Source organism: Bos javanicus, chromosome 7 (assembly GCF_032452875.1).
Source record: "Bos javanicus breed banteng chromosome 7, ARS-OSU_banteng_1.0, whole genome shotgun sequence".
NCBI classification, from domain to species: domain Eukaryota; kingdom Metazoa; phylum Chordata; class Mammalia; order Artiodactyla; family Bovidae; genus Bos; species Bos javanicus.
In genome coordinates this window covers 50,493,516-50,520,901 of record NC_083874.1, presented here as the reverse complement: position 1 = coordinate 50,520,901, position 27,386 = coordinate 50,493,516, and the positions used below count along the sequence as shown (strand labels likewise).

Genomic DNA, 27,386 nt, shown 5'->3' with positions numbered 1-27,386 from the left:
GAGCTGACAGACACTTCCACTGAGAACAGTGAAAAATGCCAGACAGAATACATCTCTCTTAAGCTATCAGAAAACCGCTGATGCAACAGACACCAATGGGACCAAGATCCCAGGGGGTAGAGACCTCAGGGAGGTAGGCCGATCTGCAGTTCTCCCCGGGGACACTGCCGATTACGGACACAGGGCTGAGGCAGAACATTCAGTGGCTTCACGGAGCTGGAGAGACTTCAGGGGCTATAAACATGTGGCCAGTTTTCCCTGTGAGATATTTGCCAAAGTCTAAAGATGGAAGGGGCCGTACGCTGAAAAGCTAAGCTTTCTGCCTCTCTGAGAAGCATATGGATTTGGTTTTTGCACAGGCTTGCCGCATTGAGGAGACAAAATTGTAATTTAGGACCCACCAAAGGGAGAGGCCCCAGTGAACACACCAGGATCCCAGTGGAAAGCCCTGCAGCCCTTGCCCTGTGATCGGGTTGAACTCTGAGCCTTACCACACTTCAGAGCGGCTGCTCCCCAGCTCAGCCCTGGATAGACTGGGACTGTACCCGCCCTGTTCTCCCCTAGCTGCCTGGACAAGCAGAAGGTACACCCCCCAGAGGAACACATAATGATCTAGAGCTACTGTAATTTTATGGACAATGTACAGGATCTAATAAAAAATTACTAAGCACACAGAGAAATAGGATAGATGATGGAAAACCAAGAGAAAAACAATTGAACCAGATACAGATGAATCAGATAACACAGATACCGTGATAAGCAGACAAGGACTTTCAAATAATAACTGTGACTAATACGTTCCCAAAAAGAGAGGGAAAGATGGAGAAAGTAAGTAAAAATAAATGAAAAGATGAGGACTTCTCCCCCCAGAGAATTGTTGCAGTTGTTCAGTCGCTAAGCGGTGTCCGATTCTTTGTGACCCCATGGACCGCAGCATGCCAGGTCTCTGTCCCTCACCAACTCCTGGAGTTTGCCCAACTTCATGTCCATTGAATCGGTGATGGTGTCATATCTTTTTGCCTTTTTATACAGTTCTCGAGGGTTCTCGAGGCAAGAACACTGGAATGGCTTGCCTTTCCTTCCTCCAATGGATCACGTTTTGTCAGAACTCTCCACTATGACCCGTCCTTCTTGGGTGGCCCTGCAAGGCATGGCTCATAGCTTCATCGAGTTACGCAAGTCCCTTCACCAACGATAAGGCAGTGATTTAGAACCTACCAAAAAAGTTTTTTAACAAAATATAACCTCTAGATCTGAAAAAATAAAACAATAGAAAGTAAAAACTCTGGGGAGGGAGGTGGGAGGGAGGTTCAGGATTGGGAACACATGTACACCCGTGGCGGATTCATGTTGATGTATGGCAAAACCAATACAATATTGTAAAGTAATTAGCCTCCAATTAAAATAAATAAATTTAAATTAAAAAAAAAGAAAGTAAAAACTCAATAAATGGGTTTAGCAGTATATGAGACACAGAGGAAGAATAAGTGAATTGGAAGCAGGTCAGTAGAAAATATCCCAATGGAAACAGAGAAAATAAAGGGAAAATACAGTTTCTAAAAATATGAGAGACACACGGGAGGTAAACAGGTATAACACACATGGACCACCCCTCGCTCGGCTCAGAGTCCGCCATCCCTACCTGCGAGGGCTCTGGCCTGGGCTCAGGTCCCTGGCACCAGGCTTCATCTTCCCATTGCCTGCCCTCTGCTCCCTAGGCCTGCACTTGCCCTTCCTGAGGGCTACTCTCCGGGTCCAAACATCAACAGGACATGAGATCAAACTGACCATGTCCAATGTCATTTTGACCATATCTCCCTCAGTGATTTCGGGGAACTGGCCCACACTTTCTCCGTTTATAAATGGGAGAGTACCACCCACCTCACAGGGGTGTCACTAAGGTGCCGTCAGCAGGGTGTGTCAAGGCTATGCCTCCTGAAGGGTCACCTCTGCACTCCTTCACCTTGGCAGTGCCCCCCATGAGCCAGCACTCAGCGAGTCTCTGCACTGTGCTGCTCTCTTGGGCCCTTCCCCACAGCCTCCCCAGAGGGCTCAAGAGGGCTTGCCCAAGGCTGCACGGCAAGTCCACACTACAGCTGTCAGGAGGATCCAGATGTATCGCCTGTGGGCACCACCCAGCCCAGCCGCACTGACCTGAGCGCTCGATCCAGAGTCAGGCCCGAGAAGTCAAAAAAGCTGAGGTACTCCCCAGCCACCAGCCTGCTGAACTCGTTGCTGCCAGGAGAGCAGGGGGTGTCCATTAGAAGCAGGGCACAGCAAACAGTGGGGGCACATGGGCAGTGGGCCCCTGGGGACCCTGACCCACCCACTCAGACCTGTCCATCCATCCCTCTGCTGCCTCCCTTGCTGGCCAACTGGACTCTGACAGTTCAACCTTGGGCCAGGGTGTGCTCAGTCCCTCAATCGTATCCAACTCTTTGCAACTGCATGGACTATAGCCCACCAGGTTCCTCTGTCCATGGGGTTTTCCAGGTAAGAACGCTAGACTAGGTTTCCATTTCCTTCTCCAGCGGGCCAGGGTGTGAGAGGGTCAATAAGGCTTCCTGGAGGAGCTGATGTCTCATCAAATACCTTCAGGAAAGTAAGAGCCAGCCAGGTGAAGGGAGTAGGGTGTGGGATGATATACAGTGTCCCCAGTAGAGGACACTATCCAGAAAGATACCAGCAGGGCCATGTGGCAGGAGCTGGAAAGCAGGAATGGGGGCAGCAGGAGATGAGGCAGGGATCTGGGCCTGGGCCAAGGCAAGGATTGAGACTTGATTTGGAAGAGTTTGAAGCAGGAGGTGAATGAGAGGGTCAGATCTGTATTTGGAACACTGCCTGCAGAGTGGAGACCTACTGAGAGCTGGCAGGAGCTGTCCACGAGAGAGACGGAAAGGGTGGGAGGAGGGATGTTTCTGAGGCAGAATCCAACAAGACACGGGGAGGGATGGAGTGGGTGTGGGACATGACCAAGTAGCCCCTAGGGTGGTGCCCAGAGCCCAGGACAACAAGTGGGTCTAGAAGCACCTACATGAGAGTTGTCTGACCCTAACTGGTAAGCGTAGGAAGGGGGACAAGCCTGTAGGAAGGGCTCAGACAGGCCAGCAGACCCAGTTCAGAGACCTGAGGAGAGCCCCTCTCAGGGTGAGCTGAAGAGACAGAAACCTCGTGCAGGAGACAGACAGGAGCCACAGCCGTAGGGTGTGGTGTCCTGGAGGCCAAGGAAGAGAATGTCAAGACCGGGGTGATGCATTCTCGCCAAGAGAGAGAACATAATTCTACCTCAGTCCAATCAAGCCCCAAGCTCTCCCTCCTGTTTCCTCAACAAATACATGGCATTACCAAAAGGGGGGGGGCCTGGCAACTGCTGTTGGCTACAAGGGACCTAAGAAACATACTGGCCAAATGTAATCAAAGACCTTATTTGTGTGCTGATTTGAACAAACATTTTTCAGACAACCAGAGCAAATTAAACATTGACTGAATGTTAGAGATACTAAGGAATTTTGTCAGAAATTATGACTATCTAAAAAAAAATCCTAGTCAGTTAGAGACACATACTAAACATTTATGGATCATATGATAGAGTCTGAAATATGGTTTAAAATATTCCAGCAAATGTGAGGGGAAGCTGTGGTGGGAAGAGATCAAACAAGAATAGAAAAATGTTGATAACTGTGAAGCTGAATAATGGGTACAAGGAGGTTTAAGGTATTACTTTCTCTGCTTTCGTGTGTGCTTGAAATTTTCATCATTGAAAGTTTAATTGAAGAAGAAAGGAGTGGCAGGTGTGTCGAGGCTGTTGAAGGGGAGAGAGTTGAGGCCACCATATTCAAAGAGACCAGGCTGCTACTGACTCTAGCAAGAGGGGCTTGTGTAGGGCAGTGGGGGACCAGGAAGAAGCCAACCTGGAGATGGTGAGTGTGCAGAAGGGGAGAGGACAGAGGCCACCCAGAGCAGAAGACAGAATTTTGGCTGTGAAGAGGCAGGGGGAGGAAGTACATTTGAGGAAGGATTTTTGTTTCAGATGGGAGATGGTTAAGCACAATTAAATGCTGATGAGAAAACTCATGAAGACAGAATGGTTGAAAAGACAGGGGAGGGTGGGGATCAACTTTAATGAAGGAGGATGTCATTAGGTTGGGGGTCTGTAGTCCAGTGGGAGAGGCGAGGGTGCGGGCAACATGATTTGGGGGGAGGCCCAGGCAGGAGCACTGTGGGGGCTAAGGAGGGTGGAAGAGGTGGGAGTGGGGAGAAGAGGGGTGTCCTCAGGACCTCCTGTGGCCCGAGGCCCCGTCAACTCTAACTTGGGGTCTAGAGCCTGGGCTAACTCTCTTAGCCTGGGAGCAGCCCTCGCTGGAGGCCAGGCCTGCCTCTGTGCAACCTGAAGGCTTATGTGGGTGTGGGGGCCCCTCTGGAGGACAAGGCAGACAGACAAGGGAGGCGGGCGTGCTGGCGGCCAGACCTGCTCATGACACACCGACTGACTTCACAGCTGATGTCCCCCACCCCCGGGACTTAAACCTGGCTAGTTCCCTGAGTCCAAAGACCCGGGCTTGTATGTAGGCAGTCCCCCTCTTCAGCTGGTCCCAATAGACAGTGAGTGGGGCTCAGTGAGGGTCAGGGTCCCCTTGCCCAGCTCCAGGGTCCCAGGCAGTCCTTGTTCAGACCAGGCGCTCCTCTGTCCCTGGCCTCATTAGTTCACCCACGAGACCCTGCCTGGCTGCTCCGTCCTTGCCACTCTCCCAGCCCCGAGGGGCCCCCCAACCCTACCTCCCCTCCCTAGGAGCAGGGGCCCTTGCCCAGGCAGCCCAGAAAGGAAATGGATTTAGGGCAAGGCCCAGAATGAGGACAGAGGCAGTTCTTGGAGACTGTTGGGAGCCCCCAGCACTAGGCACCCCTGAGGGAAGTCACCACATCACCCTGGGCTGACACGAGGTTTGCTTGGGGTGGGGGATGGAGATGCAACTCACTTCTTGCCCAGCTGCCGGGCCACATCGCAGCGCTGAAAGCCCTCCAGGTGGTAGAGCCGGCGCGCCAGCCGGCGGGCAGCCTCACTGACGCCCTGGCCCCCATTGGCCAGTGGGTCTGTGCTGCCAGACTCCAGCCCCTCTGAGCTGCTCAGCTCTGAGTCCGAGTCCGACAGGCCATCCTTCAGGCTGGGGTCGCTGAAGAGGGAAGGCGGGGTGGGGATGAGGGGGTCAGAGACCCTTGGGCAGGGGCTGGAAGGTCTCCCAAGACCAGGGAAAGAAGCTCCACTGCATCAGGACAGAATCAAGTTAGACCTCCAGAAAAACCCTCAGAGGAAACCATTAGATGATCAGCCCCCTGACCCCACCCAGGCTGGAAAGACCTGGAAGGGCAGGATGGAACCTCAGGCAGGGGGTGGGAGGTCTGGGTGCAGAGGGCCGTTCACTCTGGGCCCTGGCTTATCCTGACTCGTTTTGCCTCCTCTGGGTTCTCTCGGCTCCCAGCCCGGGCCCTGCCTCACCTGGCCGAGTTCAGCAGCTTGTCCGTGTCCTCCTCCTCCTCCTCCTCCTCCTCATCGTCCTCCTCATCCCCACGTGGGCCCAGGGGTCCGTCTTCATGGAAGCCGTTGGGCACCGCCGTGAGAGACAGGCGGCTCAGGACATTTTCGGAGCGGCTGCCGGAGATGGAGCGCCGCAGGGGGCTGCCGAGCACCCCACCACCACCAGCTGCTCCCATGTCCCCCTCAGACCCCATGTCCCCAGTGCCCAAGCCCGCACCCAGCTCAGGGCTGTCCCGGGCCCGCTGCTGGATGAGGGGCGTGAGAGGGGCCTCGAAGCTGACACAGCTGTCGCTCTCGTCCGTGAGGCTCAGCACGTCCAGGGAGTCCAGGCTGCTGTACTGGGTGCCCCGCAGCAGCTCCGACTCCACAATCTTCTCAAACGTGGCGCTGAAGCCGTCTCGCACATCTGGCTCTCCAGGGCCACCCGGCCTGTGGGATGTGTGGACCAGTCACCGTCCTGCCAGATGGCCCCTTACAGGTGCTAGGATGGCACCAGTCCATGTCTGGGAGCTCCCTGGGTGTGGGGACCTGGCAGGGATCGTGTCCTGTTTATTCTCTCAGCCAACCCTTACTGAGCACAGGTGCCAGATGCCAGGCTGGGTACTGGGGTACAGTTTGAAAGGACAGGCATGGTCCTGCCCCCCGCAGTGCCCACCAGGCTTGGCCCCCAGTCGGTATCATTCATCTAAATGAATGAGCGTGACTCTCACTCCTGCCTGGCCCAGGAGATGGGGAGGGGGCTCCTCTTTCCAGGCTCCCCATCACAGCTAGTGTCTCACTGGGTCACAGTTTTGCTGTCCCCACAAACTGGGTGGTTCTTAGCTTGGCTGCCCAGGCCTTGCCTTAATGTCACCTCTTTGGAGAAACTGAGGGAGGCAGGCCCAGACCACCCACCACAGTGGCCCCTCATTAGTGTCTATCCTCAGGGTGCCCCTTTATCTCCTCCTAGCCCCTCCCAGCCTGTCGCCTTCTGTTTATTCCCCTATTTACACCTGTTTCCCCCGCCACACACAAGGCCAGGGAGCACCCAGCACACAGGAGATCCTCTAAGTCTTGCCGAATGGTGCGCTGGGTGAATGAGCAGATGCCTGTCAGCCTGGAGGCCCACTCTGCTGCCTAAGCCCTGCCTTGTGCTGCCCCCCAGAGAGGCCCTGGCACCAGTGGTTTCCTCTGCCCAGAGTGCACTTCCCTCAAGCTGGAGCCTCCCTTCCACATCCCTTTCTCACTCTGATTGCCCTACTTATAACTGGGACCTACTCTCTTCCCCAATCCCTCTTTCTTACTTCAGTTTTTCCAAGGTACTTGCCCCCTTCCAACATACTATGTAATTATCTATTATTTTTATGATTTATTATCTGTCTCCTCACTAGACCATAAGCTCCATGAGAGTAGGAGTTTTTGTATATTCTGTTCACTGATGTATCCCCAGAACCTAAAATAGAGCAACACACACAGATGAAGCGAGGCCTCTTACCCACTGGGGAGACGCGCAAGTGAACAGGGAAGTCAGGCGAGGAAGGGGACTAAAAGAGATCAAAATAGAGACAAGGAGAGAGAGAGAAAAAAGAAGAGAAATAAGAGAGACAAGAATGAGGCAGAAAAGAAATACAGAGAGCACAGAAAACAGAGACAGAATAAGGGAGGCAGAGAGTAACAGATAAAGAGAGACAGAGAGAGAGAAACAGAAACAGCAAAAGAAAGAAGCAGGCTGAGCCCGGCCCATTTCAGACCTAATTTATAGGGCCCACCATTTGCAAAGAAGCACACCCTGGTCCCTTGGAGGATGTCCTGCTTATCCCCCAACCCCTGGGGTCTCACAGAGACTGAGTCAGATTTGGAGAATGAGGCAGTGCTCCACTCCCTCAAGGCACTCCTTGGACACTGCACCACCCCCACCACCATGCCTGAGATTTGATTCCTGCATGCTTCCTGGAGAAATACTGACCTGAGAGTGAAAAGCTGAGACCACAGCCATCACCCACTCCAGTCCCACAGGAGTTGAGAGGGCGGTCTCATTTAGAAAAGGAAGTAGGGGAAAGTGTCACACTGGGTCACAAGTAGGCTGCCCAGCAGGGGGCTGGGGTGGAAGCTGCCTCTACTGACCTCTGGGAGGACAGGAGGGAAGAGAAGGGCCACTGCCCTGGCCGCCAGAGCAGACACCCCAAATCTGCCCAGCAGCTCTCTCTGCCAAGCCCGTACGGGGTCCTAGAACAATAAGACAGAGTCCTGCCCTTGGGGGCTCATCCCATATCAGAACCATGAATGGTTCTCCCACATATCCCACCCTTTCATGCCCTTTCACACTTGTAGGGCAGTTTTGATAGGGGCTTGAAGACCATTAGCCCAGTCTGCAGACTCCCACTGCCCAACCTTCAGCCAGCCTCCAAAACTATACCACCTAAACACTAACAGCAGCTCCAAGAAGCCGCAGCCCCCTGCCTGCACCTCACGAGGCCCCACACCACACTAGGTCCTGCCCAGGTGGAAACCCTCATATGGCACACCCAGTACATGCAGGCATCTGACTCTGTCTTCAGACCTAGACACACTCCAGCTAGGAGTGTGTGACTCCAGCTAGGATGCATGTGACACATGCATCCACGTGCACACCCAAATGTGCCCCTAATGCACAGGCCAGGAACACCGACAGGCTCACACACTGTCATGCATGCATCAGTACACAGTACACATGGGGTGCATGCGTGCGTGCATGCCTGCTCAGTCATTCAGTCATGTCTGACTCTTTGCAACCCTATGGACCATAGCCTGCCAGGCTCCTCTGTCTATGGAATTCTCAAGGCAAGAATACTGGAGTGGGTTGCCATCTTCTACTCCAAGGGATCTTCCCCACCCAGCGATCGAACCTGTGTCTCTTATGTCTCCTGCACTGGCAAGCTGGTTCTTTACCACTAGTGCCACCAGGGAAGCCCCTGCAGCAGGGCACACTAAACCTTCTATATGCTTTCTTTTCTCAGCTCACCTTGGGGGCTTCTAAACATTCCCCTGAACCATCCCTACCCTCCTTGTCCAACTGGGACCTCTAAGATGCCAAGCCTCTCCACCTGCAGCTGGAGATAATAGAAATAGGGCTGTAACTCCAGGAAGTAGGACTTACTCCAATAAGTAGGAGTTCCTTGTCGAATTCCCAGATGGCACTCAAGGAGGAATAGCTGACAGAGATTAATCTACAAAACCTACTCTCTTTAGGTCAGTTCTCATCTCCAGGAAGCAGAAGGATGGGCCAGATGACCTCCCACATCAAGGCAGTTTGGAACTCTGATGCCCAGCCTGGGATGGAGGGAGTGTGGCCCTCAAGCTCTACATAGAAACAGCGGTGGAAGGGGAGGTGAGGAAGGGATGGGCTGGGAGTTTGGGATGACAGATGCAAATCATTATATATAGAATGGACAAACAACAATATCCTACTGTATAGCACAGAGAACTATAGTCAATATCTGTAATAAGCAATAATGGAAAAGAAAAGAAAAGAAAAAAGTTTTAAAACTTTTAAAAAGAAACAGCCGCTGGTGATTAGGGGCACTGAGAGTGGGGACACAACAGGCATGTTGGCCTTTGAAATCTCTCTTATAGCTCTATCCTCCCAAAACAGGGACATCAAATTCCCATTTCAAGTATGAGGAAAAGAAGAACCAGAAAGGCTAAGTGGCAAGGCCCAGGCCATGCAGCACTGGAGCAAATGTGGTGACCCCCATTCTGAGACTCCCACTCACCCCAGTGGAGGATCCTCAGTGTCTGGACAGAGGCTCCTGGAGGCATCGTCCCCCTCAGCCAGCCCACCAGCCCTCCACGGCCTGGGGTCTGTAGAATGTTCCAGAACGTTTGAGTCTGGCCCGAGGGCTAGGCCATTGGTGAGGGAGAGGCCAAGGCTGAGGCCATGGAGGGCCATGTCCAGGCCTTTTGTATGCCCCTTGGTGCCTGCCAGGGGGCCCCTCCTTGCATGCCCTGGGCTGGTGTGGCTACTGTTTAGGTCCTCACTGGAGGCCATTCCATTCTGGACCCCAGGTTCCTCCTCAGGTTCCAGGCTGGGGTCCCAGGTGGCACCATCTTCCCCAGGCAGTGTGGACAGAAGCGTATCCTCATCCATGCTTCTCCCCCTGCTGGCCGCTCTAGGGACTCCTTTAGACCTGGCAGCAGATGGAGAGAGAACGGGGTGGATCAGAAAGAACAGGTGCTGGGAGTTCAATGCCCAGTAGAACCAGCACCAGGCAGCCTGCCTGAGGACGAAGAGGTGGGCCCAGATGATCTTCCAAGGACGTCTTAGCTAGGGTCTTGGAGGAGTCTGAGTCTCACTGCCTTGCTCAGGCCAGCCCCACTCACCTCTCCCCTGACCCCCAGCCACCACTGTGCCCTAGTCCTACCTTCCCTGACCTCTTATGTATCTCTGCTGTGTCCTTCAGAAGTCACCAAAACCTCTAAGGAAGATCTGGGCTGGGCAGGACTAGGGAAAGGTCCAAGACTCCTCCAAGACCACTTCCTTTCCTGCTGGTGAGTGAAGGAACAAAACCCCAGGCCGACAGCAGGCAGCCACTTTGCCTCTTTCCATGTTCCCTCGTCCTGGCTCCAGGAGCCAGAGAAGTGTGCATGGAGAGCTCTGGATTAGGGTCTGCCTTTACAGGGAGTTAAGAGAGGAGGCAAGGATGTCAGTCAGAACAGAGGCCACCCCAGAGAAGCCAAAGCGAGGCCCGGTGGAGGCTATCCTGAGGCGCAGAACGAGGTGCTGTCCAGGGTGCTGAGCGGGGGCGGCGCCACCCGGGAGACTCAACGGAGATCGGGGCTTCCTCCACCACGCAGCGCCCAACGCTCTGGCGGTGCGAGAGGGAACTGGAGAGGGGGCGGGGGAGCTGGGGTTCCCTTCGACACTTGGCCCCCAGAGCTCACCCAGCCTTGAAGAGGGGCTCGTGAGGAGGCTGCCATGGGGCCCTCCAGGGGAGCCCAACTCACTGTGTGACCTTGTGAGGGTCCAGGTTGGGACTCCTCACTGCTCCCCCCAGGCCAACACCCCCTTCCCTCTGCCTGCTCCGGGTCTGTTTCTCCTCTGTAAAATGAGGAGACCCATTTTACCTGCCACCTCCACCCCATCCCTTTTTAAACACATCAGAACCAGCTCAGTTTCCCAGAGGCTTCCTGCCCAATCTCAGGTGGGAGGGCGGAGTGATGGGCTGTGTGCCTTAGCCCTCTCTGTCTGCGGCCATTTCTGCCCTACACCACCCCAGTGACCTCTGCCAGCAAGGACACAGACCAGTCCCTCCCAAGAACTCCCTTCCTCCTCTCTTCAGGCTTCAGCTTCCCCCAGCATCCCCACTCTCCTCTGGAGAAGAGGTGCTGGGGGTTCAGGAAAGGCTGGAGGAGGAAAATGACTGGTCAGCCTTCTGAGCTGCAGCAGAACAAGCTGTGGGTACAGCAACAGGGATTTAAGGGAGGCCCACACTTCCTACACTCACCTGGTCATCACCTGGAGGAACTTGTTAAATACAGGCCCTCCCCCAGGCCTCCTGAATCAGAGTCTCCGGAGAATGGGTCTAGTGACCTGTTACTCTTATCATACGGCAAGTTTGGGAAACACTGTGTTGGACTCCAGGAGAAACTTCCCACATAGAGATGAGCCCGGAGAGGAAAGTGAGCCTACTCTGGGGGCTCCTGAGCAATTGGAGGGAGGTCTGTCACCAGAGGACCACTTAAGGTTCACGTGCTCCTTGGTTTTCAAACATGGAGCAGAAGAGAGCAGGACTGATGGGGGATCTGGGGCCTCAGCACCCCCACCCCTGAGTGTTGCCTCCTAGAGTTCTGAAGACTGTGTGAGCAGAAGATTTTTACTCTAAAAAAAAGAGAAAACTTCCACAGACTTTAAAAAAAAGTGCCGAGCCAGGCTCCAGACTATCTGGGCCCTGATCCTAGGACGCTGGGGACCCCAAGGGGCTTGGCACTGAGTGAGGGATTCTTTCTGGTCTGCCCTAAATCCCTTGCTGCAGTTGCTATTTCAGTCCATTCCCTCAGGTTGTGTGCTCAGAGGAGGGAGAACAGGAGGTCATCGCCTCAGCTGAGACTCCTTGCAGGGAGGGAAGCATTTAGAAAGGGAAGAGGAGGGACAAGGAGGTCTATGGGCCTGCTGCCTGAGTTCTGGTCCTCTGGTCTGCTTTCTAGCCCACAGGCATGGGGGAGCACTGGATCTGGGGCACAGAGCATCAACCCAATTCCACCAGGATCCCTCAGGCTCCCATAGCCACACAGGGAGGCTGAGCCCAGCAGGGCGCAGTGCCTCCCCTTTGGCCAGGACTCTGCCTGAGCTCCCAGGGAAGCCTGACATTTGAGAGCATAAGTGGCTTCCCCTGGTGCTCAGTCTACACCAGCCCCAAAGCCAGGGTTGTGAACAAATCAAGGACCTCTTGGGAGGCCCCAGGTCACCCCCGATGCCCAGCAGCTGCCTCAGGCTGGCTCCAGCCCTACCTGCCCTGCCACGTCCTCCTGCAGCTGACAGCGTGATGGAGGTTCTGCCAACACCGGGCACGGGGCCGTGTCCTCAGCTTCTGGGGTGGACAGACAAGGGGCACATTGAGCTCCACTTTGGGCAGGGGCCCAGAGTCCCTGCCTGGGCTAAAGGCCAACTGAGCCCAGAAAAAGCTGAGCCAGGACCCCTCCCTCTCTTGCTAGACCCAAGGAAGGGTGCATACAGGGGGATCTTCCAAGCAGAATGTTAAATGATGCCCCAAATCCTTGCTCTGAATCACCATGTGCCCTGGGACTCATCACTGTCCCGTCTGACCTTTATGATCTTTATGAACCCATCTGCAAGACGGGGGGCATTACCTCCACTCTCCTTCCCCAGGGCTGGTGGCAGAACTTAAGGTCATGAGTGCTGAGAGGGTTGAGATCCAAGGAAGAACAAACACACTACAGAGGTCAAGGAGAGAGGCAGCTACAGCCCACTCTCTCTACTAACGCATTTGACATATGGGGAGACTGAGGCACAGAACCAGGAAAAGGTTTGCCTGAGGTCACAGGGTGAGTAGCTGCCTCGAGACTCAAGAGCAGCCTCTCTCTGCACCGGGATGGGCTGGGAGTACAGGATGAGCCCCCATTTCCCAGACCCTCCCATGGGATCATGGGCTCAAATCCTCCACCAGAAGCATCTACCCAAAGCAGTGGCCCTGCCCACTTCCAGCCCTGCCGGCAAGAGCAGGGGACAGGGGGACAGCTGGGCCACAGGGCACCCATGCCAAGGAGATGCCTGCAAATGACAGGCTGGCAGTGGCTACATCTCCTGCCTCCTCCCTCAGCCAGAACCAGGCCCCACTCCAGGCGGTGGCTCCGTGGACTGCCCTTGGGATAACCTTGGGCTGAGCAGCCTCTTTTTCAGCACCAACCAAGATGGGACCCAGGATGGTTAACAGAACTGTGGTTGGGCCAGGTCTCAGGTGTTCCTATAACAACCTTAGCCCCCTTCCCACTTCTCCCATGGCAGCTGGAGTTGTGAAAACACAAATTACATCACACCCCCTCCCTCACTGGTAATCCCATCGGCTCCCATCGCCAATCTGGCCTCCTCAGCATGGCCTAAAAAGGCTCTGCCTGAGCTGGTTCACGGCCCTCGGCCCATCCCCCACCCCAGCAGCCACACTGGCCTTCTTTCTGCTCCCTGAGCTCATTCCCACCTCAGGGCCTTTGCACCAGCTGTACCCTTGGCCTAGAATGCTCCTTTCCTAGATCTTTAAATGACTGCCTCTTCTGTCACTCAGGGCCTAACTCCAATGCTGTCTCTTCAGAGAGGTCCTCCCTGATTACCCAGCACTCTTTCACATTTCTTCACAGAGCACTGTGTCTGCTAAGCACCACTTAGCAGACCTGAAACTCCATTTTCCATTTGTTTCCTTATTTTCTGCCCGTCTCCCTCACTAGCTAGTGAGTTCAGTGAGGGTGGGAACTAGGTCACGTTCACTGCTGTCTCCCCCAGAGCCTAGAACAGGGCCTGGGAAACAGTGGTCACTTTTTAAATATTTGGCAAATGAAAACCTAGAGATTACCACCATCCCCACTGTAGGCAGAGGCTGAGAGAGGTTGAGGACCATGCTCAGGGTCCCAAAGGTGGAAAGTGACAAGGCTGGTGTCTGCTTAGAATCACACAGGACTGTCAAAGGGATAACTTCATAAAGTGCCTTCCATGCTGGGACCCAAGCCAGGGAGTGTGGGAAGCTCAAGAAAAGGGCTGGAGGGCCCAACATGTTCTATAAGACAGAGGGCAGATACGAAGGTGCAGGCGCCTGTGCACATGTCTGTGAGCAAGCATACAGTACAGCATTGGTGGGCACAAACACACACGCACACACACACTGAGACACAAAAACACACACGGAGGGAGGCAGCAGCCACTCAGAAGGTGGTCCCCCAGTGGGACGTGAGGTGGGATGAGGAGTCCTCAGGCCTGGGGCAAGGTCTAGGGCAGTTAGACCTACATCACTGGGCAGCTGGCGTTGAAACCATTCTGCTCTAGGAGAAGCCAGGGCAGGGAAGGGACAACCCACTGCTTCAGGCTAGAGCAGGGGGTGGGGGAGACAGGCACCCACAGCGACCACAGCCACACTGGTGGCGTCAGGTAGCTGAGTGGATTTGGGAGGAGATGGGGGAGTACAGGTGCACTTAAAAGAAACGGAAGAACATGAGGCAGAACTGGGGTAGGGGACCTGTGGTGCTGAGTACTACCCAGGACAAGCCAAATCTAAGAGTGGGTGGGATGTCCAAGGTAGGGTATATACGGGGACCAGGAGCAGAGAAAATCATTCTGGAATGTCAGTGTAGAGGCAACAGTAAGATCACAGTGTCCCAGAGAGCAGGGCTAGGAGCCAGGCACTCAGGTGTTGCCCTTCAGGGTGCTAGGGGAGCTTGGGCAAAGGAAACCCTTTTCTGGCCTCATTTCCCTGTGTGCATCAGAGATTCCCAACCATTTCTAACCCTGAGACCTCCTTGAGCATCTGATGGAGCTCTGGATCTTGCTCCAGACAGACTCACACAGTGCACAACATTTGTGTGTGTGTGTTGAGAGTCTTATGGACCCCTACAGCCCATCCATAGAAACTGGGCATGAACCCCAACCTGGACAATCCCCAAGGACCTTCCACCTCTGACACCATCCACTCAGAGTTTCATGAAGGCTGCTTGCAAGAAAAGGAAAAAAAGCTGGAAAACTTTCATTCTCAGCTCTATTCTCTGCCTCCTGGGAACCCAAGCTGAACACCCCCAGTGGTTCCACTGCCCTTCCCCCAAATTTGTGCAACACTAACTGATTCCCCAGCTCACCCAGATTTCAGCACATAAGCTGGAATCTTCACACATACACAAACACACAAGGATTGTTAAGTAAGGTAATCAGCGAAAAGGGCAGGTGTGTTGTAAGTGCTCAGAACAGACCTTGGCCAGCTGCACCCCATACCACTCACAGGGCCTGGGCCGGCCCAGCCCTGCGCACTCCAGGCTTCCAAGAGAACCTGCTGAGCCGCTGACAGCACAGGCACCAGGGAGGTGGGGCCCCTGGATCACACAGCTCACCATGCTGCCCCATAACTTCTGCCAGCTGATGAGTCTGGAGGCCTGGACCTTGCTGTCGCCCCAAAGCTATAAGCACACTTATAGGCACAGGTCAGCTGGGCGTGTGCTTCCTCCATGATCTGCCTGCCCAGGGCAGGATAGGCGTCCAGGATAGGCATGTCTAGCCAGGAGCCTTGAGAACTGCCCTGCTTCTACTCCCCAAAGTGACCCTAATCCCTCTACTCACCTGGTCTTCTTAGCTTGGACCACCTTGTGCAGCAACAAGTGCCTCAGATGGAACAGTCCAGGAGGGTGGGTCAGCGCCCTAACCCTGCAGTCAGACAGACCTAGCTTCAAATCCCACAAGCTGTGTGACCTCGGGACAGTTGCCCACCTCTCTGGGCCTCAGACCCTTCCTCAGCAACATGGGCGGTGGGGTGCTAACAGCATCCATCTCTCAAGGTTGTAGGGAAAACAGAGGAGATGCTGTGGGTGCAAGGCTCAGCTCAGAGTGGGCACAAGTGCTCAGTGACGGGCAGCAGCTACTGCTCTTGCAGAACCATCTCTCAGGTCTGCAGGGAAGCAAGCTGGCTGCCCATGCTGGGGGCGGAATGCACAGGAGAGCAGTCCAGGACACCCAGGGGTCCCAGCAGACATTCGCCCCGGGCAGCCTATCAGAGCAGGTACTGAGGCAGCGGCATCAGAGACTCAGCCGGAGGGTGAAAGCAGGGGAATGGCTCCTGTGGGGATCAGAAGGGTGGGACAGAGAGGGTGCCCCTCCCTTTCCTGAGGCAGGTGAGGACCCACCTGCCTGGTCCCCAGGCCAAGCTCCCTCCAATCTTTCCATCTCAAGGCACAAAAGCCACATGGGGTACTGGGCAAGGGCCAGAGGCCTGAACCTCCCTTAAAAGGTGCCCATCCCCTACGGGTAATGTCAATCTGGGATTAACCAGGAGCCCAGCACCACCTGGCTTTCCGCCTCTCAGCCTGGCCCCTGGGGAACCAGCTTTGCCTTTGGTCGTGGGGGTCTAAAAGGCCTCCTTTCCCATGGTCAGCAAGCAGAGGTTCCTAGGGCTGGTGTGCATTTGCATCTTATTTGCATGTGCCCCACAGCCTGCTGGGACTTTAGGAGCCCCTGGGCCCAGCTCTGCAAAGGTCATTCTTTGACATCCCCCAGCTTACTTCACTCTGTACCCTCCAGCCACTTGGCACCTTCATTTGTTTAGTATTTGCATACATCTGCATGCTGGCTGGAGAGCCCTCAACACTGATGAACTTCACAGCGCCTGCTGTCAAACCCTGAATCAGGTTTATAGGTGGTGACTCCGCCCTCAGCCAATTTTCCCTGCAGGGCGAGCCCTCAGTTATGAGGAGCAACAGAGGACAAGGTTGCTCTGGTTAAGTTGGCTGCTGCCTGTCTTCCTGGAACTTCAGTTGGCACCTGGGACTCACTCTGCTTCTTGAGTCACATTTGAGCCATGAGCCTATAGACTGAGAGTTGAACCCCCAAAGCTACAGTGAACTGACCAAGGGCAAGTCCTCCCAACAAGTCCTGCCTTGGCTAAAAAGCCTGGGTTGGGGCAGACTCCACGGGCTCAAACCCTGAGCAGCTTCCCCTCAGTCTGATTCAACAGCCAGAAGAGATAACCAAGAAACGTCAAACTCCCTTCTCCCTGCCCAATTTGCACTTACCCTACACCCTCCAGAACAACACCTCGTGTTGTTCTCTGTCTACCCTGCCTCTTCTCTGCCTTCTGTCCTGAGACCTTCCTCCTCACCCTCTCCCAACCTCCTGATTATGTCACGCTACTTAACCCCTCCCTTGTGGAGTCCCCTCTTCCCCTCCCCCTGCTCTTCCCCTGCCCTCTCCTGTCTCTGCTTCAGGCTTCAGCACAGGGTCTGTGCTGGGCCATTGCACAATTGCCTTCTTGTCCTCATCTCTAAAACTGACCCTTCTATTCAGCCATAGCCCACTGATGGGAGACCTAGAGGCTGGTATAAGCCTCACCTCTTGATGGACAGTCCACAGGGTAGGAGAGAAAAAGAGAAGTCAGGAATGACACCAGAGTTTGGAGCCTGAGCACCTGGAAGGATGGAGGCACCATTCCTGAGATGGAGAAGACTGGATGGAGCAAGTTTGGGAAGGAAGATCAGGAAGAAAGGAGCTCAGTTTTGGACAAGTTGAGTTTGAGGTGTCCAGCAGACATGGCGGCCAAGATGCTGAGTGAGCTATTGGAGCTCAGGACAGAAATCAAGATTTGGGATACAAATTTGGGAGCTGAGAGCACATAGGTAGTGTGTAAAGCCACAGGACTGGTTGATGTCAACTCAAGAGTGAATGCAAATGAGGAAGAGCAGCCACTCAAGGGCTGAGTCCCTGGCACGCCAATGTTATAAGGTGGTAGTGGGAGAGAAGGAGACTGAGGAGGAGCAGCCGTGAGGTCAGCGGGAAACAGGACAATGGACGTCCTGGAGGTCAAGGAATGCATTTCAGGGAAGAGGGAGAGACTGAAGTTGTCAGATGATACAGATGAGGACTGAGGCCATTGCATACAGCAACACGGAGGTCACTGGTCACCCCAAGAAGAGCAGTCAATGGACAACCTTTCTGGGGCATTTTGCTGTAAAGGGGAGCACAGAGATGCAGGGATAGCTGGCTGAAGAAAATGGGAGTCATCTTTTAAGACAGGAGAAACAATAACAAGATATCTGCTGATGGAATGATCCAGTCTAGGAGGACCTGTAAAGCAGGAGGGGACATTTGCTGGAGCAGTGTGGGCCCCCCACATTATAGGCCCCCCTCTATTCCACAAGGGGATGGGATCTCTTGCACAATAGAGGGTGTCCTAAACCAGGAGCAGGGATCCTACACCCACAGGGATGGGGAAAGGCAGACCCATGGTGCAGAGGCCCATGGATGGATGAACACAGCACTGGCAGTCCGAAGACTGCTTTTGCATTCTCAAAGAAGTAGGAGGCAAAGTCCTATGCTTTGAGAATGGACTGCAGGAGAGAAGCTAGGGCTGAAGGCAGAACAGAAAGAGTGAAATAGCTATGGTAGGGAGTGAGGGGGTGGGCCTGGACCCATGTGGGACTGCACGGCAGTGCTAAAGACCCACTTGAAGTTCATGGATTTGAACTACAAGTGAGACCAGTTGGGCAGTGGATTTTCTTAGCCCCATTCAGCAGCGCAGAGGGCGGAGGGCAGACCAGGCACTGGATTTAACCAGGGTGGGGACTCTGCCAACAAGTATGAAGAAGCAAAATGAAGTAAGGGACATGGGGGGCCTGCAAGGCAGTGTTCATCCTGACTTTCATAGTGGCAGCTGCCTCTGAGCCGGCCCTGTCTCCCCTCAAAGTCCCGCCCCTGCTGGTGCCTGAGAGCCCCACTGTCCGCCCCCTGCTGCAGGCTGTGTGAGGCCTTCCCTCCGCCCTCATCCCAAGCAAGCTCCTAAGAGGGGGTCACAGGTGGCCACCAAGACCTGGGGAGCTCTCCACACACTGTTCCTTTGACCTGGAAAATACCCTAGACCCCACACACTGAAAACAGCATTCTCCACAGCCTCCCCCAGCCATCCTGTGACTGCTCCCCGACCAACACCAGTGCTCATCACTCTGCCTCTTAATCTCTCCTTACTCCATCCCTTTTCCACCCCGTCCCCATTTCAGCAGGGCCATCACATGAATCCCTAGCCCACCCCACAGCCCCCCATGCACGCTGCAGCCTCAAATCAGTGCCTCAACATCTTGTGTTGGACCACGGCAGGGCCTCCTGCCCATCTTTATCACCATGCCAGCCCTGCCATCCACGCCACCCTCTGCAAAGTGCCTCTCCAAGCACTCACATCTGCCTCCTTGTTCCACTCTTTAAAACCCTTCAGTAGCTCATGGTGCCCTGGGGAAAGGGCCAGCTGTCAGCCCACATTCTAGGCCAGCGCTGGTCCAGGCCCCACCCCCTTTCTTCCTGTCTTGCCCCTCAGGCTCTCTGCTGTCCCCCCAGCCTGTGCCCCTTGCTGCTTTTTCGGGGCTTCTTCCCCACTCTGGCAACACCTGCCCTGAGTTGCAGCTCATCCCATCCACACCCCTGAGGCTGTGAACTCCTTGAAGGCCCCATCAGCATCTGCCTAAGCACCCTTCTCCAGCATATGGTCTGAATGCAGACAACCAGGTGGATGAAGCTTCTGGAGCTAAGGAAGAGGGAGGAACGGGATTGAAACAAAGGGACTCCTTAGCTGAGTGACCTAACTTAGCACCACTATTACAGTGCAGCTAATGACAAGTGCCTCCTGATGAGAGGCAATGAGAAGGACACGACATCACCTATGGGATATTCTTACCCCAAAATGCTTAACCTGAATCTACTCATGAGGAAGCAGTAAGACAGATCCAGAATGTGGGGCATTCTACATGAACACTGACCAGGGCTCTTTAAAACTGACATTGTCATAAGAGACTTCAAAAGAAAAAAAAAAGCAGACTATTGTTCTAGGTTAAGAGAGACTAAAGAGACATAACTAAATGCAATGTGCCATTCTTTATAAAAAAAATTTTTTTAACCTATAAAGGACATTACAGGGACAACTACAGAGATTTGAATATGGAATTATATGAGTTTAGATTGCATCATTAAAATTTCTTGGATATGATTAACACTATAGTCATTATGTATTGGGCTTCCCTGGTGGCTCAGAGGTAAAGAATCCGCCTGCCAATGCAGGAGACATAGCTTCAGTCTCTGGGTCGCAAAGATCCCCTGGAGAAGGAAATGGCAACCCACTCCAGTATGCTTGCCTGGGAAATCCCATGGACAGAGGATCGTGGGGGACTACAGTCAACGGGGCTGCACAAGAGTTGGACACCACTTAGCAACTAAACAACAATATTATGTATTGTAGAAAAATGTTCTCGTTTCAGGAAATTTATACTGAGTACTTCAAGCTGAAGTGCTACGGTATCTGCAACTTACTTTCAGAAGTTTCAGAGAGAGAGAAACAAATGTGGGCAAAATGTCAATAACTGACAAATGGAGGTCTCTAGGCAAAAGGTATGTATACATGGGTGTATATATATATATTCATACAGTGAGTGTCCACTGTATGATTAGGTGTGACAAGACAAAAAGTTAGGGGGAGGAAGGGAGTGGAGGGGGACACTCTAAAGAGGGGAGCTCAGGGCTGGGTGTGGAGGCACAGGGGTCACAGGCAAGGGCAGTTCTCACGCAGCAGCCTGCACACTGGGCGTGGGCCCGGCCCGGACACTGGAGTCACCCGGGCCAAGCAGACACAGTCCTGGAGCGACTCACCCCCTAAACGAGGTCAAGCTAACATATGGGCACATCAGCTTAGAAGGACAGGCCCTGTGGGAAACAACCAGGGCCCAGGGAGACCAGCAGGGCAGCCCTCAGCTGGGGCAAGGCTATCTGGAGCAGGGGCCCTAACCCACCTCTGCCTGAGCCATAGGAAGGAGCTGGGTCTGGCCAAGGCCCACCCCCCCACAAAAAACCCCAAGGGGCAACAGTCTGAGTATATCCTCCTGTGTGAGGAGCCAGGCTAAATATGGAGCCCAGACATAAGATGCCGCTCAAAACAGATTTTCCTGGAAAAGACCATCTGGCACAGAATGTCTACAGCATCGTCTGTCGCGAGAGGCAGTGTCGTTCTCCTGCAAGCCAACGTCGTCTGGGATGGGAATGCCTCGATCCTGGCTCTCTAGAAGACCCCAGCTGAGCGCCTCAGTTTTCTCCAAATTCATCTCCTCGCTCCAGAAGAGAAGGTGTTCAGTCCCATCACCCTCCTAACTTGCATCTCCAAGGAAGAAGAGGAAGACTGGGGACAGAAGTCCCAGCTTCAAACAGTTCTGTGTGCCTTGTGCTCAGCCATTTTTGACTCTGTGCAACCCAATGGACTGTAGCCTGCCAGGCTCCTCTGTCCATGGGATTTTCCAGGTAAGAATACTGGAGTAGGGTACCACTTCCCCATCCAGGGATTGAACCAGGTCTCATGTGTCTCCTGCATTGCAGGCGGAATCCCTACCCACTGAGCCATCAGTTCCTCCCAAGTGCAGATCCTGATTCTGTCACTTACTAACTAGGTGACTTGGAACAAGCAAGTTTTCTGAACTGACTCTTTGCGACCCCATGGACTATAGCTCACCAGGTGACTCTGTCCATGGAATTCTCTAGGCAAGAATATTGGAGTGGGTAGCTTTTCCCTTCTCCAGGGGATCTTCCCAACCCAGGGATCAAACCCAGGTCTCCTGAACTGCAGGCAGATTTTTACCATCTGAGCCATCTGGGAAGCCCTCCTGAGCCTAAGTATCCACTAAACAGAAACAATGGGCGTACTTCCCTGTGTAGAAGAGTATTGAGCACCGTGGCCATGCATGAGTATGGAAGCTGGGTGACATCATGTCCCCCCAGCCCTCTCAGTCCTTCCAAGAGCAGCAGCAAGTCCTTCTTTCCAGCTAATTGCTCCACCCCCCACTTCAGGAAACACTCAGGGTCAGATCAGCTGGGGAGCACATACCCGTAGCTGTCAGACCAGGACAAGCAGGAGGGAAGCCCCTCGGGCTGCTGCATGAGAACTGCCCTTTCCTGTGACCCCCTGTGCCTCCACACCCAGCCCTGAGCTCCCTTCTTTAGAGTGTCCCCCTCCACTCCCTTCCTCCCCTGTAACTTTTTGTCTTGTCACACCTAATCATACAGTGGACACTCACTGTATGAATATATATATATACACCCATATATACATACCTTTTGCCTAGAGACCTCCATTTGTCAGAAGCCCCTCAGGCTCCTGGCACTTCTGGGACTACAAGGCACAAGCCACCCATGCACTGCGGCTTTAGTCCCTCCCTGCAAAGGCACCAGCAGGGGAGGCCTTCCAAGGGCTTTCCAGTCACCCTCCTCTCTTGAGCTGGGCCACCACCCACCCACTCATCCCACTGTGTGGAACCCTCTGGTTCAGCCATGACCTGGGGACCTGCCCTGTTTCCACCAGGACCAAACTCTGCAGTAGCCCCATTCAAAAGGCACTGTCTCTCACCATAGGCTGGGGATAGGGGGCTTTTGAGAGGGAAAGTGGGTGTGACGTGAGAGATGTGAGGTGAGTAAAGAGGGCTTCTGGCCCATTTTGCTGATTGAGAGATTACAGGTCATAGAATTTGCAGTGTCGTTGGGAGGCGGTATTTCTAACCTCTCAAGGAAGAGGTGGAAAATGACTATATCTGCCCAGGGCAACAGACTAGGCTTGGAGGTGATCCCAACGCCCCTTCCCCACTCTACTTCGAGCTGAGTATCCTCCATTAAGCAGCTCTTGTTTCTAAGGTCTGAAAGAAGGAGCTGGAGAACCCAGGAAAGTCCAAATGCCTCTCCCCGAGCCCAGGCTGCCCACTGACCCTGGCTTAGCCCTGAACCCTCTCCTTGCTCCTCATTCACCCGCTCATCGAGTTCAGCCTGGTTTATCCTGAGCTTGTCAAGAATTCTCAGACCCACTTCCATTGTGGCTGATGCCCCCAGTTCTCTCCCAGGGCCCCCCACGATGGCCCTAAGATGAAGGGATGGGCTGAGGCAGCAGCCCCCTGGACCGGTGCAGAGACAATGCCCCCAGTTCTGACTCAGGGAGCCCCCAGGTCCTCCAGGGACAGCAAGAGTTAGAATACATCCTTCTGGGTGTGGGGGGTTGCATCAGGCAGAGGGTCCCCACATCTGGACTCCCTGCCCCACCCCAGCCCCACCAGCGACTCCGAGGACCCCTCCTTCCCTGCAGCTGCCATAGCCATTATGTGCTTTACCCGCTGCTGCCTGCCACGCCCCCATACAAGCCTTGCTCCAGCGGCAGAGCTGGGAGCGCTGAGGCCTGGCCGCCAAGCCAGGCTGTCAAAGTTGGGAAACTGGAAAGAGAAATAAATCCTCAAAGCTGCTCCGTGGTAAAGGTGGCTGCCAGCAGGCCTGGCACTGAACACCCCAGGTCCCTGGCCACCAAGCTCCCACTGGCACCCCATCAAGGTACACATATACACTCGGATTAGACAAATGGGGAGGGGGCATCAGGGGACAATTGGGCTGCCAGCCCTAATCCTCCCTGCAGGCTGGCCTGGGGCTCTCTAGCGGTGCCCTCTCTCCCTGGCCCAGACTCTGCCATCCCGGGCTTCCTCTTTCGGCCCCATCTCCATGACAACCGTATCCTTCGGATGCTCCAGCCGCCACGGAATTGATCTCGCAATGTAGCTTTGTTAGCAGACCCAGGCGGGCACGGAGGGCGGAGGGCTGCGCCGCCACCCAGCATGCAGCCCCCCAACCCCAGCAGCCGCCCCCCCCCCGGCCCCCAGCCCGGCTTCGGGAGGGGCGGGGTCCGGGAACACGCCGGCCCTGGGGACAAGGTGGCCCCGCGCGGCCCCACTCACCGCTCCTGCTCCCGGTCGCTGGGTCCAGCCTCTCACGGTGGGGCCATGAAGAGGCTACCGTGGACCGGCCGTCCCGCTCCGCCACCGCCTGTCGGGGCTCCCGCGCTCACTGCTACCCGTTCAGGTGTCGGAGCCGCGGCTGTGGAGAAGCAGAGCAGAGATGGGGGGGACGGAAGGCAGGAGGGAGGGAAGGAAGGGGAGAAGGAGGGAGGGAGGAGCGGGAAGGGCGGGGAAGGGCGGGGGCACTGCGGGCGGGGGTGAGGGGGGCGGGAGGAACGGATCCGCGAGGCGACAGCGGCCACCGAGGCCGCCCGCCCGCCTGCCCGCCTCTCTGCACTGAGGGCCGGATCGCGCAACCCGACCCGCCGCTGAGAAGAGGCGGCCAGACCCGTCCCGCACCAGCCCGCGCCGGCCCTTTAAGAAAGTGGGGGAGGGGAGCGCTGCGAGGTTCCGCCCCCCCTCCGAGCCCAGGCAGCTCCGGCGGTCCTCCAATCCCCGGCCAGGCGGCCAGACCCAACCGGCCCGCTCAGCCGGACCCTAGGGCCCCAGACCCTGAGCCCTCGGGATCCACCCTCCTCGAGGTGAAGGAGAGAGCGGGTTCTTGCCCTCCCCCTGGTCTGTGGTCTGACTCCTTGCCCTCCACATCCCCCAACACACACACAACACACACACACACACACACACACACACATGCCCAGGGAGACCCAAAGGACAGAGAGGAAGGAGGAGTGCAGGAACCATGGTGGAAGATCCCAGAGACAGGGAGGCTGAGCCCTCCCTCCCTACCTCCAGACCTACTGGGACAGACAGAGGGACGGACAGACCTGGGCTATAGGGGTAAGAAGAGAAGGGGTCTCCAGACAGAGCTGCAAGGAATGCAGTGAGGAGGGGTGCAGGAGAGAGGGAGGAGGGGGACAGATGGGGGGGGGCGAGGAGTGCAGAGTCTCAGTGCCAATCAGGAGCCCAGTGCTGCCCCACAGACGCTGCTAGTCACCACCGGGGAGCCCTCCCCCAGCCCAGGACCCTAGCTCTGAGGAGGTGGTTGACAGAATTGTGCTTGGGCTACACACTAAAAAGAACATGCTGGCTGTGAGCCTCCTACAGAGCAAGATTCCACTTCTCAGGGGGGTGATAAAGGCCCCCTCCCCCCGCCCCGCACAGGGATCTGGGGAGACAGGAGCTGTGAGAAGCCAGGGAGGGTGAGCAGACCCCCCGTGCCACAGAGAAGGGAGATCAGATTATAGTCCAGCCTACCACAAGGAAGCCACTCTCCACCCGTCTCCTTCCACTCCAGCCCCCAAGGACTGTTCATTACACCCAACTCCTTCCCACCTCCACGTCTTTGCAAGTATTCCACCCTCTGCTCCATCAGGCCTTGATCCCGCTGTGCTCAACGAACTCCTACCCAATGCTCAAATCCCTGCTTCCAGCAACTAGAGGCACAGGGTCTGAGCTGCGATCAGTCTCCTCCTGCTTCATCTGGGGTACAGCTGGAGCTGGGGTTTCATCCACCCTGGTGACACTTCTGCTATTAACAGTGCATCTCCCATGTTCCAGAGTCCATACTAAATGCTTTCCACGTGTTAGAGTTCACCCTCAAAACAGTCCTACAACCTATTTTACAGATGAGGAAACTTAAGACTCCAAAAGCATAAGCCAGGAGGTCTGATCCTATAGACACAGCTGAGCAGTTAAGAGGGAAGCCTGGCATGCTGCAGTTCCTGGAGTCACAAAGAGCTGGACATGACTTCGAGACTGAACAGCAGCGTGTCGATAGTATCATTGGCCACTGTCTGTGGAACACTGCACTGTGATGCTGGGTGCTTCCTATGTGACTCCCCATCTAACCCTCCCAGTGGTTTTGCAGTACAGACATCACTATCTCTATTTCTCATGCAAAGAAACAGATGTTAAGAGAAAGTGAGAAACTTTCAGGAGATAGTGAAGGACAGGGAGCCCGGCATGCTGCAGTCCATGGGGTTGCAAAGAGTCAGACACAACTGAGAGACTGAACAACAACAACTCATGGATTGGATTATTTCATCTCTACCTGAACAGACTCTGACCCCTTGAACACAGGTCTGCCTTGTTCACAGTGCACCCTCAGCACCTCATACGCAGTACGGCTTAATAACTACATGTGGAAAGAGAAAACAGAGGGAAGGTCCTGCTCTCTCTGCACTTGATCTGGGCCAGATTGGTACCAGAACCTAGTCCCTGGGCGGGATCTGCTCCCCAACCTTCCAAACTCTGGGGGCCTGCTGCAGGGGGCACGAGCTGGCCAGAGACAGGAAACCCAGGTTCTAGTCTGGCCACGGCTCCTTCCTGGCTGCGTGGCCACGGGCAGCTGTATCCCCTCCCTGAGCCTCATTTTCCCATGTCCAGTGGGACTAGCTCAAAGGGCTACAAGGGACAGTCACAAGGCCCCAGGTGAGCTCTGAGTGAGAGAGCGCTTTGGGTGCCGTGCACATGGGCAGAGAGTTACCGTTACTATTCCTTGTAGCCACTTTTACCTTGAAAGAGAACAAGGTCAGCGTCCCCCCAACCAGCAGCCAAAATGCTCTGTATTCCCTGACATCCCTCTAGGAAGGGAGAATCAGCAACTTCTCCCTCTCCTCCTGAGGAGGAGTCTCAGGAAGGTGCTCCTAAAGGCTGGATGGGGCAGGAGACGCAGTTCCCGGCCCACCCAGCCCACCACAGCCTCTGCCACTGCGAGGCCTCTACTCTTCCTCAGCCTGGACAAGGTGTGGCATCCAGGGAGGAGAAGAGGCCAGGGCCTGAGACCTACTAACTAGGGGAAGGCATTCAGGCCTAGCCCTGGCTCAGAGAACACTTGAAACATCCAATTCTCCCATCTGCCAGCCGGGAGACTGAGGCCTGGAGGAGAGACTGGGAAGGGATTCCCTGAGAAGTCCCAGTGCACTCAATGAGTACCTACTGTATGCCTAGCTGTGCTCCAACCCCACCCCCAAGACAGAGGCTTAAGCCCACCAGTCCAGCATCCTCTCCTGATACCTCCCACCTCAAATGTGACATTTAGGATCCCGCTACATCCCAACCACTCCTAATGACCTCACTTTGCATACGTGGGTCCCCTGGCTTGGATGTCTTCCCCTTCACCCACTCTCACTTGGTGGATTCCGCTCATCCCTGTAGCCCCTTCCAGTCACTGTCCCCTTTTCTTCAGCCTGCTACAACAAAGCTCCTTAAAAAGCTGTGCACACTCTCCAATTCCTCTACCAATCCCTCATGAGCACACTCCAAGCCAACTCTCATCCTCTCATCCATACTCACTCCACCAACACCAGCACAGCTGCTGGGGACAGATGTCCAGGTTGGGCACTGCACAAGGCCCCCATGGTGCAAAGCGGTGGAGAGAGCTGAAATCCAGCCTGCTGCCCTCTCACCATGCTGTGTGCCTGCTGCAAAGTGACCTGTGACCGAGAGAGAGACACCTTTCCCTTTACACTGAGGGGTCTCCCTTTGTATGCCTGCATAGCCGGGTCTCCAGGAAGGGCCACCTTCTTCCCAGTATTTGTCCAAAGGGACTCGATAGTGGTCCTATGTGACCAGTACAATGCAAATCCAGAAGTCAATTCTCAAACCTTGTCTTAGGTTATTGGCAGCATTTGACATAGTTGATCACCCCCTTCTCCCAGAAATATGTTCTCCTCTTGTCTTTTAGGACCCACACTGCCCTGGTTCTCCTCCTCTTTCCGGCTATGCCTTCTTCTTTTCCTTTGGTGATTCCTCATCCCCCACCACCTCTAAATGCCAATGTGCCCCAGGGCTCAGGCCTCTGTCTTCTCCCCCTTGCACTACCATGCTGAGCCCACCTTGGCTTCAAGGCCCATCTAAACCTTGATGATTCTCACTGCATGATTCTTAAGCTCCAACCTTTTCCCCCTGAAGT

The 27,386-nt window shown here is 54.9% G+C and overlaps 1 protein-coding gene across 2 annotated transcripts in view; it reads right to left on the bottom strand.

Annotated features, from left to right (window-relative positions):
- PSD2 (pleckstrin and Sec7 domain containing 2) overlaps positions 1–27,386 on the bottom strand; it is a 78,112-nt gene that overhangs the window by 28,855 nt on the left and 21,871 nt on the right. The window contains exons 1-6 of one of the 2 annotated variants that reach the window (XM_061423653.1): positions 23,474–23,802; positions 11,999–12,078; positions 9,265–9,678; positions 5,495–5,962; positions 4,977–5,171; positions 2,155–2,235 (exon numbers count right to left, since the gene is read on the bottom strand). In XM_061423653.1, the coding sequence (XP_061279637.1) occupies positions 2,155–2,235; positions 4,977–5,171; positions 5,495–5,962; positions 9,265–9,638 (1,118 nt within the window). In that variant the 5' untranslated portion in view covers positions 9,639–9,678; positions 11,999–12,078; positions 23,474–23,802. Of the gene's footprint in view, positions 1–2,154; positions 2,236–4,976; positions 5,172–5,494; positions 5,963–9,264; positions 9,679–11,998; positions 12,079–23,473; positions 23,803–27,386 lie in introns of those variants that run through there. The other variant, XM_061423652.1, reaches the window with a different exon arrangement.